The 15,343-nt window shown below is 43.5% G+C and overlaps 2 protein-coding genes across 6 annotated transcripts in view; one reads left to right on the top strand and one right to left on the bottom strand.

Annotated features, from left to right (window-relative positions):
- Positions 1–144: 144 nt before the first annotated feature.
- The window catches only part of LOC129750747 (protein phtf), a 39,745-nt gene continuing 24,546 nt past the window's right edge, over positions 145–15,343 (bottom strand). For 3 of the 4 annotated variants that reach the window (XM_055745769.1, XM_055745770.1, XM_055745772.1), the window contains exons 5-8: positions 14,707–15,332; positions 14,481–14,642; positions 14,341–14,418; positions 145–887 (exon numbers count right to left, since the gene is read on the bottom strand). In XM_055745769.1, the coding sequence (XP_055601744.1) occupies positions 738–887; positions 14,341–14,418; positions 14,481–14,642; positions 14,707–15,332 (1,016 nt within the window). In that variant the 3' untranslated portion in view covers positions 145–737. Of the gene's footprint in view, positions 888–13,893; positions 14,236–14,340; positions 14,419–14,480; positions 14,643–14,706; positions 15,333–15,343 lie in introns of those variants that run through there. The other variant, XM_055745771.1, reaches the window with a different exon arrangement.
- LOC129750748 (uncharacterized) lies at positions 10,010–11,719 on the top strand. 2 transcript variants are annotated; one of them, XM_055745774.1, is made up of 2 exons: positions 10,010–11,286; positions 11,345–11,719. In XM_055745774.1, exon 1 carries the CDS (start codon positions 10,111–10,113, stop codon positions 10,888–10,890), a length of 780 nt encoding a protein of 259 aa, XP_055601749.1. In that variant the 5' UTR covers positions 10,010–10,110; the 3' UTR covers positions 10,891–11,286; positions 11,345–11,719. The 2 variants fall into 2 exon arrangements, with proteins under 2 accessions (XP_055601749.1, XP_055601748.1); XM_055745773.1 differs by having other exon boundaries at positions 10,010–11,558; positions 11,615–11,706.

Below are 15,343 nucleotides of genomic sequence, written 5' to 3'. Positions count from 1 at the left end.
AAAGTCCCTTTGATTTCCTTTTTTTTAGATCTGGCATCGTTAAAGTCCTATTTCAACAGCCAATATCTTTGTTTCTACCTAAATTTTTATCACATCACAAATAAGATTTCGGACAGTTTTCGTCAGTGATTTCAACTATTTCGTTTCGTTTCGTTTATTACATTTGAAAACATACAAATTTTCTTGTCTAACATCTTTAACTGTAAACAACTTTGAGTACAGCCCTTCGTTTAAGCTCCAAATACATCTAATTATTATCCATCGAAAAATACCATCCAATGTAATAGTTCTGTTTGTTAGTTTTAAAATTCTATCGACAGTTTTTAAGGGTTTGTTCGTTCAATACAGTTTGGGTTTTCACTTTTCACTTTTTACGATCACAAAAAACAACTCGAGAATTGATTACGTTCTGATGGGATTGCTTTCGGTTTTTTTTTCATACGACACACACGTACGTTAGTCTACTGCCTTTGATCGAAGATTGGTTTTGCACTATGTAGAAAGAAAAAATCTATTCAAATAACTAACAATTGGAAGCTTATTCCTACGCACGAATATACTTCCTAGTCTTTAATAACTTTCAATTTTGTATCATTCAGATATTTTGTTCGAACTACTGTCTGACTGACTGGCTGCCTTCAAGTTAGTTTCTCGAAAAGCTAGCAATAACTCTAGTAGTGTAGTTGAGAAGAGAATATGTGGGGATGGTTGAGATTCATCAGTTGGACTGTTGCGATTTATTTGATTTTGATTTTGTGGAGTTTCAGCTTGAAGCCAAGCATTTCGCTCAGGACACCACTCAGCGCCGATAGGATCACCACCTTGACGGTAGTGTAGAGGTACGGGTTAGCGCTCAGGCCGGATATTTTGAAAGGAGATTCCAGTTCCTGTGGGAGAGAGAGAGAGAGAGAAAAAAAAGAAATTTCAATCACATGTATATGCCGTTATAAAACCTTGATTGCTGACTTCAACATCTTTCATTATCCCCCACCCCCAAAGCAATCGACACAATTTACTGGAATTGAACAGCAATCTATCCAGATGCTGCTTTAATTGAAACTTCTGAAATTGTCAAAATATTATTTCTAATCTCGAACGGCTTTTTTCTTTCCTAATCCTATGCAGAGATTTGACACGATGCCAGGTGATTAAACACAACCTAATTGAACAGATGCATGCAGAATTTGTCAATGTATCGAGTGTTCAAAGTCCCCATCGATAGAGATACCAACTGTAATCGAAATTGAGACATTATATCAGTTGAAGACGGTACTTTTTATTAATTCCACCACTTTAGGGACCATTCAAATATTACGTAACGCGTTAAGGGGGGGGGGGGGTATAGCAGTTTGTTACGGTTTGTGAATTTTTGATAGAAAATCTGATAAAAATGTGTTACGGAGGGGGGTGGGGGGATAGAACATGATCGAAAATTGCGTTACGTAATATTTGAACGGCCTCTTACTGGCCTTCATCTTCCAAATATCATCGGGCGTGAAGATTCGCTTACCAAGAATTTTCAGTCGATGTGTCATAAGATATCCACATTAGACTGGACCCAATTTGTATGGGATGATTTTTACAACATTTTTTTCAACGCGGTACCTTCTAGATTGGTGCATTTAGGTGAAAAGATGACTTTCTGAAAGTTTCAGGTCATTTGGCAGAAGCACGGGCTGGCGCAAAATTGGAGATTTTCGGCAAAATGTATGAAAAATCAATATATCGTGAACGGTGTATAGGTGGATTATTAGTACTAACTTGATCGCATTGTCACACAATGAGAATAACAGATAGAAAGTTTGTGTTCTCGGCAAAGTTGTAGCTTATTTTATAACAAATATCTTTGCAAAAAGCTGATAAAAACATTTGAAAAACTATAAACTGCTGCATTGTTTTGTGATTAGAAAGAAGAGTTTTGGTTTAAATGATCTTTCTTCAAAATTTTGGGCGTTTATATTACATTGGTACTCAATAAAATTGTTTATTTATATCAAGCAAGTATATTAAACTTAGATCCTGAAAGGTTTTAACAATGAAGTTTTTGTTTGATTCTGGTAAGTTTTGCGATAATGACAAATTATTTTCCACCCACGGCTTCGTCGTGGGTGAGAAGTTTGTTATAGTCGGAAATAAGCTTGACCCCTCTTTCTGCAGTGTTATTTACTACCTTTAAACTTCTTATACGTTGTTGCCCCTTGCTGAATTCTTTGTTAGTATTCCAATGCTCAGGATCTATTGTCAAAAAACCTTTTGACATATCGTACCGGTCGAAAAGATTAAGCGATTCTGAATTAATTAAATCATTCAACGTCAAATTTCTGAATTCATTCATATCTTTAACCACAAATTGTTTGTTCTTGAGTAGAGAAACATACGTTAGAAATGGAGCTATCAAAAATGCAAAAGCTGCTGTCTCTGGCGTTAAATACCATAAATGATTCTGAGATTTTGCCAAAACCACTGATCCTTTCCTCTCGTCTTTATAGTCAAGCAAATCCTTAATAATTTGAAGATCTTGCTGTGGAGCTTTTTGTGAAATTCCAGTCAGGCACCAAGCTTTCACATAAATTGAAACAATGAACAAACAAATATCACCTAATTTAGAAATTTCGTTGGTTGGAAGTCCACATTGTTCCCTAAATAAACATATTTTCAGGCAGTAAATTGCCTTGCTCATCCCCCTTGCATGATGGCAAGCTCTAGGGGCGCGAATCGTAATGGGAATCTCTGACCTCCTCCGAGGAAGAGAACTGCTAATTGGTTGATTCTTTATAATCATGCCGGATAAACGTTTCCTTCAGCTGCTTTATGTACCAGTAGATGTGAAGATCTACTTATAGCAAAATCATTGGAATCATATCCAAGCGACTCTATCACCGCATATATAATTTGAACAGCCCCGCGGTCAGAAATCTTACAAACATCAATCGCTGCAACCAAACGGGGAGTAAGAATGTCTTGTTTGCAACGTTTGTTCGGATTTTCTGTAGAAACATTATTTGATACGAAATCAAAAGAGGTTTCGAGCTCAGACACGAGTGACGACGACTCCGATGCGGGTAATTTAAATTGAACAAACGCTTCTATAAAAATGAAAAAAAAAAAAAAACAAATGAGAAGCCCTAAGCTCAAACAACATTCCACTTCCGTACTCTCTGCGTATTGTTTTTGTTGCAGAACCGCATGTTTCTTGGGTTTTTTTTATTTCTTTCGTCCTTCACTAACTACTAGCGCCTATCTGCGTTCAAACCTAATAAACATCCATGCCTACCAGGATGCATGAGAGCTAGGCCACCTGCGTGGGCAATATCAAAAATGTTATCTAAGTTTTTGACAAATCGTTTAAGTTTTTCTCCTTCAGTTTTGCTCTTTCTATATTTGCTTTTTAATAGAAGTTTCCATAAATCCTTTCTTAACATTAGCAATCACATTTCTTTAGATTTTCGTTGGAATTCTTGCTCTATCCCAAAACAGTTGTACTTCCTTGGCCACTGAAGCTGCACTTTTTCTAAGTTTAAGAACAAAACTTGTAGTACTTGTCGATTGGAAGGTAGCTTAGCACCCACAATTTGAACAATGTCGTTCCCGATTAGAAAAAGTTTTTTTTTGTTTCGAGTATCCATTCTTGTTTTAGTAACAATCATAACCTTTGAAACTCGGAAAAGAACACTGTTTACAAAGCGAGCACGTGTTTTTGTGTAACGGACACAAACTTTCTTTTTGTTATTCTCATTGTGTGACGATGCGATCAAATTAGTGCGATTATTAGCCTATACATCGTTCACGATATATAAAAGAAATGCGAAAAAAATCACACATTTAATTGCGGATATCTCATCACAGTCAACTAGTATCGCGTCACAATATTCTACAAACTTGTTTGTTATTGTTTGAACTACAATTCCTTACATTCTGAGATTTCTAACATACTGGAAACATCCGTGGGCGTGATTGAGTGCTCATTTATATCACTTTGATATAAATGGTGTCACTGAACTGACTTTCGATACCGAAAGTGCCATTGAACGCACTCGCGCAATGACAGCAGGAGAATTCGAAGATGCGTTCGAATGTGTAGGTGAGAAGTGAGTTCAGGAGTATAGGCGGGAAAATAAAAGCGAGATAGATTAGTAAACAAAACAAAGATTGTTGAAATCAAGTATTGTAGTTTGGTGATCCGAAGCTAATTAGTGCACAGTGGTTATTGTGAAATTCAAATACTTACCCTAAATTAAAGTGCTAAGGTAGGCCTGGAATTAGATTGGAATTGTGCAACATAAGTTCTAACATAAAATCTATCTCTGTCTAGGCAATTGCAAGTACTTATTAGTACGGAAGGGTGCGAAGTGAAACTGCGCAGGAAAGTTGAACCCAGGTAGGCTTTGCTTAGATATGAAAAATGATTATTCCTAATGTACGACCGTTCGATTTAGGTCACAATACCACGCAGCGAAGCGTTTTAAGTTCGGAGTCGCCAGACCAATTAAACTCCAGCTAAGGTGAGAAATCGATAGAGAAAGTTGATTTATCTCTAACCTAGGTCTTTAAGGTGTAGGACTAGTGGAAAGCGAAAGGCTGAAATCAAGGCAGAAGGAAGCGAAAGGCTGAAATCGAGGCAGAAGGAAACGTATAGAGAGTTCACTAAACGTAAGATTGAGAATTGTAAAGATTATTCCTATATTTAATCAATATTGAAATCGTAGGAATTTAAAACGTGTCCCGGTAGAGCTTCGAACGGACAAATAAAAGGGAACGTTACGAATTTGAAAACGAACTTTCATTGTTACCGCGATCCGGAAGTAACAATTTACATTTTAAATTCGTTTATGAAAATGTCCGATTCAGCCAGCACCGCAGCCACTGCTGCCCCAAAAGGTAAGAGCTTAGCGAGTAGTTCCCCTAAGGCGAAAAGTGATACCCCCCCTCAACTCAAGTCCGTTGCTCTTGGCCCTAACACTGAGAACGGCAAATCGAAACCAGGCACGACAAAAACCAAAAAGAAAACCTCTTCCGAAAAACACTACCCTATAGCCAATAACAATACTAGCCATACTTCCTCCGCGAACACGGTCGTTAATGTCGGTCACAGTTGTGGAACCTGTAAGTCGGTCGATAACAGCCGGATGGTTCAGTGCGATGATTGTGATGGATGGAACCATTTTAGTTGTGTGGGAGTGAACCAAAGTGTGGAGAATAAAAAGTGGAATTGTGCACAGTGCCAGGCGAAGAAAAAGAAGAAGACGGGTGCTACGAAGGTTGCCAGGAACACCGCTGCAGCGAAGAAGGTCGAAAAGTCGAAGCCGGAGAAAACCAGCGACGGGAAGAAGAACAAGACTCCATCTGCGATGAAAGAGATGGAAGATTCTTTGCCGAGGAAACCCATGGGAACCACGAAACCAACCAAAGCAGCATCTGTTAAGTCAGCGGGATCGAGAAGGTCAGCGAAGGCGCATCTGGAGCTGCAATTGCAGAAACTCGAAGCAGAACAGAAGCTGTTAGAAGAGAAAAGGAAGCTGATGGAGAAACACTTCAGCATTCTGGAGGAGTTGGTCGACCTGGAGGACGAAGAAGACGCTGATGAAGAAGAAGTGGACGCTGATACCAAGGTGCAGAACTGGTTAGGCGCCACTGGTGGAAGGCGCCAAGAAGAAGAAGAGGAATCTCCTAGTGCGGATGAAGAAGAAGAGTGCTCCGACGACGAAGAAGAGGAAGAAGGTGGAGAAATGGATTCCAGCGATGATTCCGAGGAGGAATCGGTGACAGACAGCAGCGATGACTCTAGTGAGGACGAAAAGGGAGGAACTAACGAATCTAGCTTCAATCCGAAGGGTCGTTCTACGCCAGCAAAGAAAGGCGAAAGCAAGCGAAAAGACGCAACCAGTAGCCGATTAACCTGTAACCTGACGCGCAATCAGCTCGCCGCTCGCCATGTTGTCGCTAAGGACTTGCCATTGTTCTCAGGGAATCCCGAGGAATGGCCGATGTTTTTCTCCACTTTTGAGAGCACGACCCGGATGTGTGGCTACACAGACGACGAAAACATGATTCGACTGAGGAACTGCCTGAAGGGAGATGCGTTCGCTGCCGTTCGAAGTTTTCTTCTCCATCCGAAGACAGTGAACAGGGCGATGGATGCGCTCAAGTTGAAGTTTGGACAGCCGAGGTTTATCATCGAATCCCTGAAAGACAAAGTTCTTGCCATTCCACCGGTCGACCCTGAGTCGATGAACGCGATGGTCGATTTCGCGCTAGACGTCCAGAACCTGACGGTGACGATCGACGCCTGTGGTCGGAAGGAGCTCAAGCAGGATGCTTCGTTGCTGAACTCACTGGTTTCCAAGCTTCCGGGACCAATGCAACTACAGTGGGCGAAACACTCCAGAAGTATTCGGAAGGTCAACCTGAAGACTTTCGGCAAGTAGATCTACGAAATAGGCGAAGACGCCTGTCTGGTTTCGAAGCCGCGCCAGACCAAAGCATCGTCCCACAATCAGGAGCCACGCAGGAGAACTAAGGCATACGTGAATGCTCACGTTGAGCACCAAGGGGAGTACCACGCTCATTTGCCAGGAGGTAGTACATCATCAGCCGGTGCCAGAAGAGCCTACCCCACAGCGTGCATTGTCTGTAGGGGATCTTGTGCATCTCTTGCGAACTGCCAAGGCTTTCGGGAGTTGTCATACGATGGGCGGTGGGCAATCACACGCGAAGCCAAGATGTGCCGGAAATGCCTGAAGCGCCACAGAGGAGGATGTGTGTCCAGGAACTGCGGAGTCAACGGATGTTCATGCAAACATCACCCATTGCTGCACAAGCAGCTAAACCCAGAGTCCGCACCTATGCAACCAAACTCAGAGTCTACGCCCATCCAGACTGGAGACAACGCGCAACGGGAAGAGCGGTCCTGTAACACTCACCTGTCAGGGTCCAGCGCTGTCCTGTTTCGCTATGTTCCAGTCGTGGTGCATGGAAACGGGATAGTGATTCAATGCGACGCCTTCTTGGATGACGGATCCTCGCTGACGCTTATGGACCAAGACCTAGCGGATGAGCTGAACCTAAGAGGAGAACTTCGTCCCTTGGATCTCAAGTGGACTGGAGGAACATATAGAACAGAGGACAACAGCCAAATCGTCAGTTTAGATGTGTCCGGGCTTAAAGGAAAGCGGTATCACCTGAAAGATGTAAGGACAGTGGAGGAGCTGCAACTGCCATCTCAAACGCTCAACGTGAAGCAGCTTCAACAAGATAACCCCTACCTACGAGGAATTCCCGTAGATTCGTACACCGATGTCCGACCTCGCCTGCTAATCGGAGTGCAACACGCTAACGCGACGTTGGTCAGGAAGAGTCGAGAGGGCGAATCCGGTCAACCAATTGCAGTTAAGACCAACCTGGGGTGGACGATCTACGGAGGAGTGCCGACGGGAGAGTCGCATAGTATGGTGCACTATACCTACCACGTTTACGCCTGTGACTACCAGATGCAAGACGATGCTGACGGGAAGCTGGATCGCGCGGTGAAGGACTTCTTCTCTCTTGAGAGTCTAGGAATAACAGCACCCACTAAGACGATGCGCTCCGCCGACGATGAGAGGGCCCTCAAGCTGTTACGTGAGCTAACCAAATTCGAAGGCGAGAGATATACAACCGGCCTGCTCTGGAGATACAATATCACGCATCTGCCAGACAGCAAACCGATGGCGCTGAAGCGTTTTTTGAATCTCGAGCGACGCATGGCGAAAGACCCGGAGCTGAGGGGAGTACTGCAGCAAAAACTGGCTGATTACGTCACCAAGGGCTATGTTCGGAAGCTTACGAAGGAGGAACTGGAGGAAAACCACGAGCGTGTCTGGTACTTACCAGTTTTTCCGGTCATCAACCCCAATAAGCCAGGAAAAGTTCGACTCGTCTGGGACGCCGCAGCAACAACGCATGAAGTTTCGCTGAACTCTTTACTACTCACGGGACCGGATCTTACCACTCCGCTGGTTTCCGTGCTCTTCAAATTTCGCGAACATCGATTTGGTATTTGTGGCGACATCAGGGAGATGTTCCACCAGGTTGGAATTAGAGGCGAAGACCAGCATAGCCAGCGATTTCTGTGGCGAGAGGAGAGAGAGCTAGGTGAACCCAGTGTTTACGTTATGCAGGTGATGACGTTCGGGGCGTGCTGTTCTCCATCAAGTGCACAGTACGTGAAGAACATGAACGCGGAACGTTTCAGCGAGCAGTTCCCAGCGGCCTCTGCGGCCATAGTGCAGTGTACGTATGTCGACGACATGTTGTGTAGCACAGAGACCGAAGAGGAGGCGATTGAGCTGGCGAAGACCGTTTGGGACATCAACAATCGAGGCGGGTTTGAAATCCGCAATTGGATGTCCAACTCCGTTGGCATACTATCAGCGCTTCGTGGAGATTCCTGTGCAGAGAAAAGCCTCGACCTGTCATCCAGCCTAGCGACCGAGAAGGTATTGGGAATGTGGTGGTGCACTAAGACCGACTGTTTCACTTACAAAATCAACTGGGATCGGCTAGGACGTGAGCTGCTGGAAGGCAATCGTTGCCCTACGAAACGTGAGGTACTCCGCACCCTGATGACCATCTACGATCCTCTAGGTCTCATCGCGCACTTCTTAATGTTTCTCAAGGTACTGCTACAGGAGATCTGGCGGACCCGAGTAGGCTGGGACGAAAACATCGACGATAAGTGCTTCGAAAAGTGGCGAAAATGGCTGCATCTTCTTCCGGACGTTGAGAACGTCAGTATTCCGCGGTGCTACAGGATGTCTTCATCGATCGGTCATCACACCGAGATCCAGTTGCACACCTTTGTCGACGCTAGTGAAAATGGCACGGCGGCAGCTGTCTATCTCCGATTCGTGGAAGGCGACAACATCGAATGCAGTCTCGTCACCGCTAAGAGTCGTGTAGCACCACTCAAGTATCTCTCGATTCCGAGGCTCGAACTTCAAGCGGCAGTAATTGGAGCCAGATTAGCTGCGTTTGTCATGCAGGGACTATCGATCAAGGTTGCCCGTCGAGTTTTTTGGTCAGACTCCCGCAACGTTATCGCCTGGATACGTGCCGACCACCGCAAATACAACGCATTCGTCGCCGCGAGAGTCAGCGAAATCCTAGATCTCACGAGCGTATCGAGCTGGAAGTGGGTCCCAACGAAGTGGAACGTGGCGGACGAAGGCACGAAGTGGCAGTGTCAACCCTCCCTTACGAACGACAGCAGATGGTTCAAAGCACCAGAATTCCTGTGGCAAGCAGAAAAAGAATGGCCAGATACCCCGGAAAAACTGACAGAACCGGTGGAAGAGCTGCGAGCGTGCGTCAACGCGCACTTCCAAGCGGAAAGCGAGATCATCCCCGTTAAAGATTTCTCAACCTGGAGACGATTGGTAAACACAACCGCCTACGTTTTTCGGTATCTACGCCAGCTTCGACCAAAGAAATTCACCCGCACCATCGAAATCCTTTCGAGCAAGGAGATACACCAAGCTGAGGACTACCTTCTCCGCACAGCACAGCAAGACGTCTTCCGAACCGAGCTAAACATTCTCCGACGCGACGACCGCAACGCAACGATTCCCAAGCAAAGTCAGCTGTACAAGCTCAACCCGTTCATCGATGAAAAAGGATTGCTGCGCATGCACGGCAGGACTGGAGCGTGCAAGTTTCTAGCAGTGGAAATCGCCAACCCTATAATCCTTCCGCGTGATCATCCGATAACGAATCTCATCGTTGAAAGCTACCACCAGAAGTTTCATCATCAAAACCACGAGTCAGTCATCAACGAAGTTCGCCAGAAATACTGCATCAGTTGTCTACGCAGAGTATACGCGAAGGTCAGGTCCAACTGTCCACGCTGCAAGCTGCGGGAAGCCCGTCCCCGTCCTCCAGCAATGGCTGACCTACCAAAGTGTCGACTAGCAGCTTTCGTTCGACCGTTCACACATACCGGCATCGACTATTTTGGACTTCCATCGGTCTATAGGGAGAAGGGTTGAAAAAAGGTGGGGGGTTCTGTTAACTTGTCTCACTATTCGCGGGGTCTACCTTGATTTAGCTAGCTCTTTAACAACAAGCTCGTGCATAATGGTGATCCGCAACTTCATTGTGCGACGAGGAACACCTTCCGTTTTCTACAGCGACAGAGGAACTAACTTCATCGGAGCCGATCGGGAGTTGAAGCAAGCCCTGCAAGACGTCGACCAGCACAAGATGGCTCAGGAGTTTGTTTCGGCGACCACCACTTGGTGTTTTAATCCACCGGCAGCTCCCCATATGGGGGGGAGCTGGGAACGACTCGTGCAGTCCGTCAAGCGCACCTTAGTGGAACTGCAGCTACCCCATCGCCCGAAGGAGGAAGAACTGAGGAGTGCTCTGGTCGAGATCGAAGGCATCATCAACGCACGGCCGCTTACCCACGTACCCATCGAAGACGATGCCGCACCAGCGCTCACACCGAACCATTGGCTGCTGGGCAGTTCCGACGGATTCAAACCATGGACCGAACTGGAAGTCAACTCCATCGCTTTGAGTCGAGGTTGGCATCTATCGCAGCAGATCGCGAACCACTTCTGGAAAAGATGGCTGCGGGAGTACCTGCCGGAGATCACCAGGCGTTCTAAGTGGCATGAGAACGTACCACCGATCAAAGAAGGCGACATCGTGGTCATCGTCGACTCGGAGCTGCCAAGGAATTGCTGGCCCAAGGGACGAGTTATCGGAACGGTAAATCGAGACGGGCAGGTGCGTACGGTAACAATAAAGACGGCGAAAGGTGTCTACGAGAGACCGGCTGTAAAGGTTGCAGTGATAGACGTAAGAGCTAAGAAGGAGTTTGCTGACTCAGAGGCGGAGTCAGCAAACTAGGGGGGAGTGTCACTGAACTGACTTTCGATACCGAAAGTGCCATTGAACGCACTCGCGCAATGACAGCAGGAGAATTCGAAGATGCGTTCGAATGTGTAGGTGAGAAGTGAGTTCAGGAGTATAGGCGGGAAAATAAAAGCGAGATAGATTAGTAAACAAAACAAAGATTGTTGAAATCAAGTATTGTAGTTTGGTGATCCGAAGCTAATTAGTGCACAGTGGTTATTGTGAAATTCAAATACTTACCCTAAATTAAAGTGCTAAGGTAGGCCTGGAATTAGATTGGAATTGTGCAACATAAGTTCTAACATAAAATCTATCTCTGTCTAGGCAATTGCAAGTACTTATTAGTACGGAAGGGTGCGAAGTGAAACTGCGCAGGAAAGTTGAACCCAGGTAGGCTTTGCTTAGATATGAAAAATGATTATTCCTAATGTGCGACCGTTCGATTTAGGTCACAATACCACGCAGCGAAGCGTTTTAAGTTCGGAGTCGCCAGACCAATTAAACTCCAGCTAAGGTGAGAAATCGATAGAGAAAGTTGATTTATCTCTAACCTAGGTCTTTAAGGTGTAGGACTAGTGGAAAGCGAAAGGCTGAAATCAAGGCAGAAGGAAGCGAAAGGCTGAAATCGAGGCAGAAGGAAACGTATAGAGAGTTCACTAAACGTAAGATTGAGAATTGTAAAGATTATTCCTATATTTAATCAATATTGAAATCGTAGGAATTTAAAACGTGTCCCGGTAGAGCTTCGAACGGACAAATAAAAGGGAACGTTACGAATTTGAAAACGAACTTTCATTGTTACCGCGATCCGGAAGTAACAATTTACAAATGGGTATACCTTGACGTATAACAACATTAAATATAGAATAGTGAGAGTATCACAATTCAGCGTTGTTATAGGCATCAACGGATCACTTCCGACCATAAGTGAAACGGAACCCCTAGATGCCGGTCCCACGGCTTTTAACTAAAGCTCAATCACATGGTCAATCTGGTCCGATCAGAAATGATTGTTTGACCTTTTATTGTTATTTAAATGTTCTTTTCTATTTTTCTTAATGTTCTTTTCTATTTTTCAGATCATTCGGAGGTGGAGTTTTTTTTCTCTTTAGATATATTCAAATAGTTGGAAAGTTAGAAAGGAGTAGGTTAACATATTTAAATACCATATTCCTCCACAATGCTCCAGTGGATGTGTATTTGCGGTTTATGAATTACGATGGCTTATTCTTAAATCTAGCTTTTTTCAATCACTGGGGGCTAATTGGATGGAAATGATATTTTGTGGTTTAAGGTTTGTGAAACGGATCTGTCTCCTGAGTTTTTTTTGATAGTATTATAAATAGTTCAAAGCAAACAGTCTTGACAATTTTTAAATCTCATTCAAAGCAGGCATTCAACTATGTGAGGCAGGTAGGGTAGGGCGATGCTCTTAGATCCATATTTTGGTAAATTCGCATGATTTTGTGATGTTGTGATAGGAATAAGGTAGCTTACTTCTACTTGTAATTTGAGCTAGAATTTTAATTAGTTTGGAGCAAGCCAAAAAGCAAAACAGGCTCTCACGTCCATATTTTGGTAAAATAGTATGGTTCTATGATATGACAGGAATAATGTAGCTTACTTCTACTATTAATTTGAGCTCGGTTTATTGTAAGTTTAAGCTAGGCTTCTTCTTAAATATTGATAGATGATATGAACTAAAATTCTTTTTTTTCTCTTTTTTTTTCTCTTTTCTTTTTTTTTCTGTTTTCTTTTCATGTATCGTGGCATGTACTACCGACAAATCATTTGGTCCAATGATGACGTTGAGCGAACTTTCAAGCCATCCCTTAACATCATGGGACCCAGACGTTGGCTTTCGCATGACATGGTTGTCAGCCTAAGGACCTAACCAAAATTCAGCTGAAGATGGTGTCCTGTAACTTGGTGAGATCCTTCCTTTTTATCTTTAATATTTTCAATGCGCCCATAAAAGTAGTATGTAGATGCTTGGGGAGTATGTAGAGGCCAGTCTCGAACCCACCCTTGTCCTTCCTCCAACTGGTATCGGGAGGGGTTGGTTTATTATCTTGAACTGAATTTTATCCATATTCCATGGATATAATGAAGTGCTTGATGGTTTAACCAACGTCTCAAGATCGCTTACTATTCTACGCTGCCTTCTCTAAACTTTAAATTTTCTTCTCCAAACTATTCTAATTTTCATTTCCAGCGTCAGCTCCCCGAGCTATTTAAACGCCATAAAAAAAAAAAACTACAATTCCTTACATTCTGAGATTTCTAACATACTGGAAACATATTTTAGAACACAAAGAGTAAAAATATGTCGATTTTTCATACATTTGCCGAAAGTCTCCATTTCCAATTTAAAGTCCTTTGCGCCAGCTCGTGCTTCTGCCAAATGACCTGAAACCTTCAGAAAGTCATTTTTTCACCTAATGGAACCCACCTAGGGGGTGCTGCGTGGAATATAAGGATTTTTTTTGTTATGTGCCAGTCTAATCCACAGTCGGACATTAAGTGCTCTAAAGTTTCTACTTAAGTTTTACACAGCCCGCACATCTCAATACTGAGTTTGCATATTTTACGCTTTTTTTGTGATGGTCCCACAGGTCCATTTGGGTCCTTCCTCCACCTCTTTAGAAGTTTATTCTATATCCCGGTTCCTTAGAAGTTTATCCTATGGATAATTTTATTTGTATCAATTTATCAAATTCTGTACGATTTTTTTTCTACCATATTATCTTTTTAGGTTTAGTCATTATTTCAAATTGTCTGTTAAACGTACAACACGTTTGGCAGTTTTTTTTAAAAATTTTCATGTTTGCACTGTCTTTGATATTCTGCGGCAGGCTGTTGAACATATTCAGACCGTCGTAGATAACTGATCGTTTTGTCATTACCTTTCTCGTATTTGATAATCTGAAATCTGAAGTGGTAGTGGCAAGTGTAAGGGTAAGTGATAGTATACGGTGACCAGTGAAAAGGTCTGCAATGTTTTAAAGATTATTTTTTGATAGTTCACAGTTTTTTGGAATCGGGCTTTATGAATCTTTTTGATTGCCTTGCACCGATGACTACAAGCCATTTAAAACTGATCTTTGAGTTCTCCTATTTTGTTAATTCACTTTTAAGAGCACAAGTAAGATACTCCACAGAATGTTTCAGGGCCAGTCAAGCGCCCTTCGGATCCTTTCCCAGCGAGTGCATCCGCTTTTTCATTTCCTTCTATACCACAGTGGCCTGAAACCACTTGGAATGGGTCATATTTTTATGATACTAGCTCTGAATAAATACGTTGTTGTACGCAAAAATCAAACACAATGTGAATAATCCCTGAAAAAAACAGGGCTTATTTCAACGGTATCTGAAGAACCGGGACGGAACGGACTTCTGTTGATTTTTTTATAATATCGGGCTTTAGCGGCTATATCAACTTACCTTGAGCAAATCTGCTGCCAGCTTAAGTACGTTATTGGAAATCATTAATTCTTCCTTTTTATTTGGTTTTTGTTCAATCTAAAACGAAAAAAATACGATAAAAATTATGTCTTTTCTTTTTCTAAAAAAAAACCACTTACCTGAACGTAGAGATTAATTTGTTCCGTAATGAGGACGGAAACGCTTTTATATTTCTTGTTTATTTTCGTCCCAAGGGTCATGAAGCGCAGCAAGAAGGTTCCGAAGGCACATGACCACATCAGCGCCTCCAGATTGAACTGTGAGTGCAGGTGAACCGAGTCCTGAAATATAATTAATTGTTCTACAGTTTTGTATTTCGATTTGGGTACCGGTTTAGACACAAACCTTCAACCATTCGACGCTCAAAAATGCTAGCAGGAGTAGGGTGATAATAAATGCCGCCGAAACTATGACGTCTACCGAATTTTGTGGTCCCCTCCGTTTCAAATAGGATCGAACGCAAAGCCAAGTTTTGATGTTTCGCACCTTGTTCAGTCGGAAGTGGGGAATGGCCGACTTTTGAGCACGTCTCGACGAGGTCAGATGGGAGAAGAGTTTTGCGTACAAAAATCGCTGCTTAAAGGTTCGCTCGGCTACGGCCAGCAGGAAAAAGATGAGGTACGTTAGGCACAGCCTTAAAATAAAACCTAGTAGGAGAACCGTTTTTTCCCAGGTAGATTCACCGAAGGCAAACCGTAAAATGGCCATACAGGAGAAGGAAGCTTTCTCGAGGAGTAGGACTGGCATATTGAGGATGTTGAGTTCGTTGGAGCCGGATGGATCGACCGTTGCTTCACACAACCGACAGAAGGCAGGAATCAGGGATAAGATCAGGCTTAATGCAAGTCCAATGTAGACGTAATCACAAGTTTCGGGCATTGCTTCGACGCGTTCGATAATGGCCGAGGAAATATCCAGCACCGACATGTCGGCCTTTTTCGCCTCCCTAGCGTCCCAAATTGTGCAGCTCACTAGAACGGGA

The sequence above is a fragment of the Uranotaenia lowii genome, chromosome 3 (genome assembly GCF_029784155.1).
Source record: "Uranotaenia lowii strain MFRU-FL chromosome 3, ASM2978415v1, whole genome shotgun sequence".
Lineage (NCBI taxonomy): Eukaryota > Metazoa > Arthropoda > Insecta > Diptera > Culicidae > Uranotaenia > Uranotaenia lowii.
Note: the sequence above shows the minus strand (reverse complement) of the source record. Positions and strands in the feature narration are given on the sequence as shown.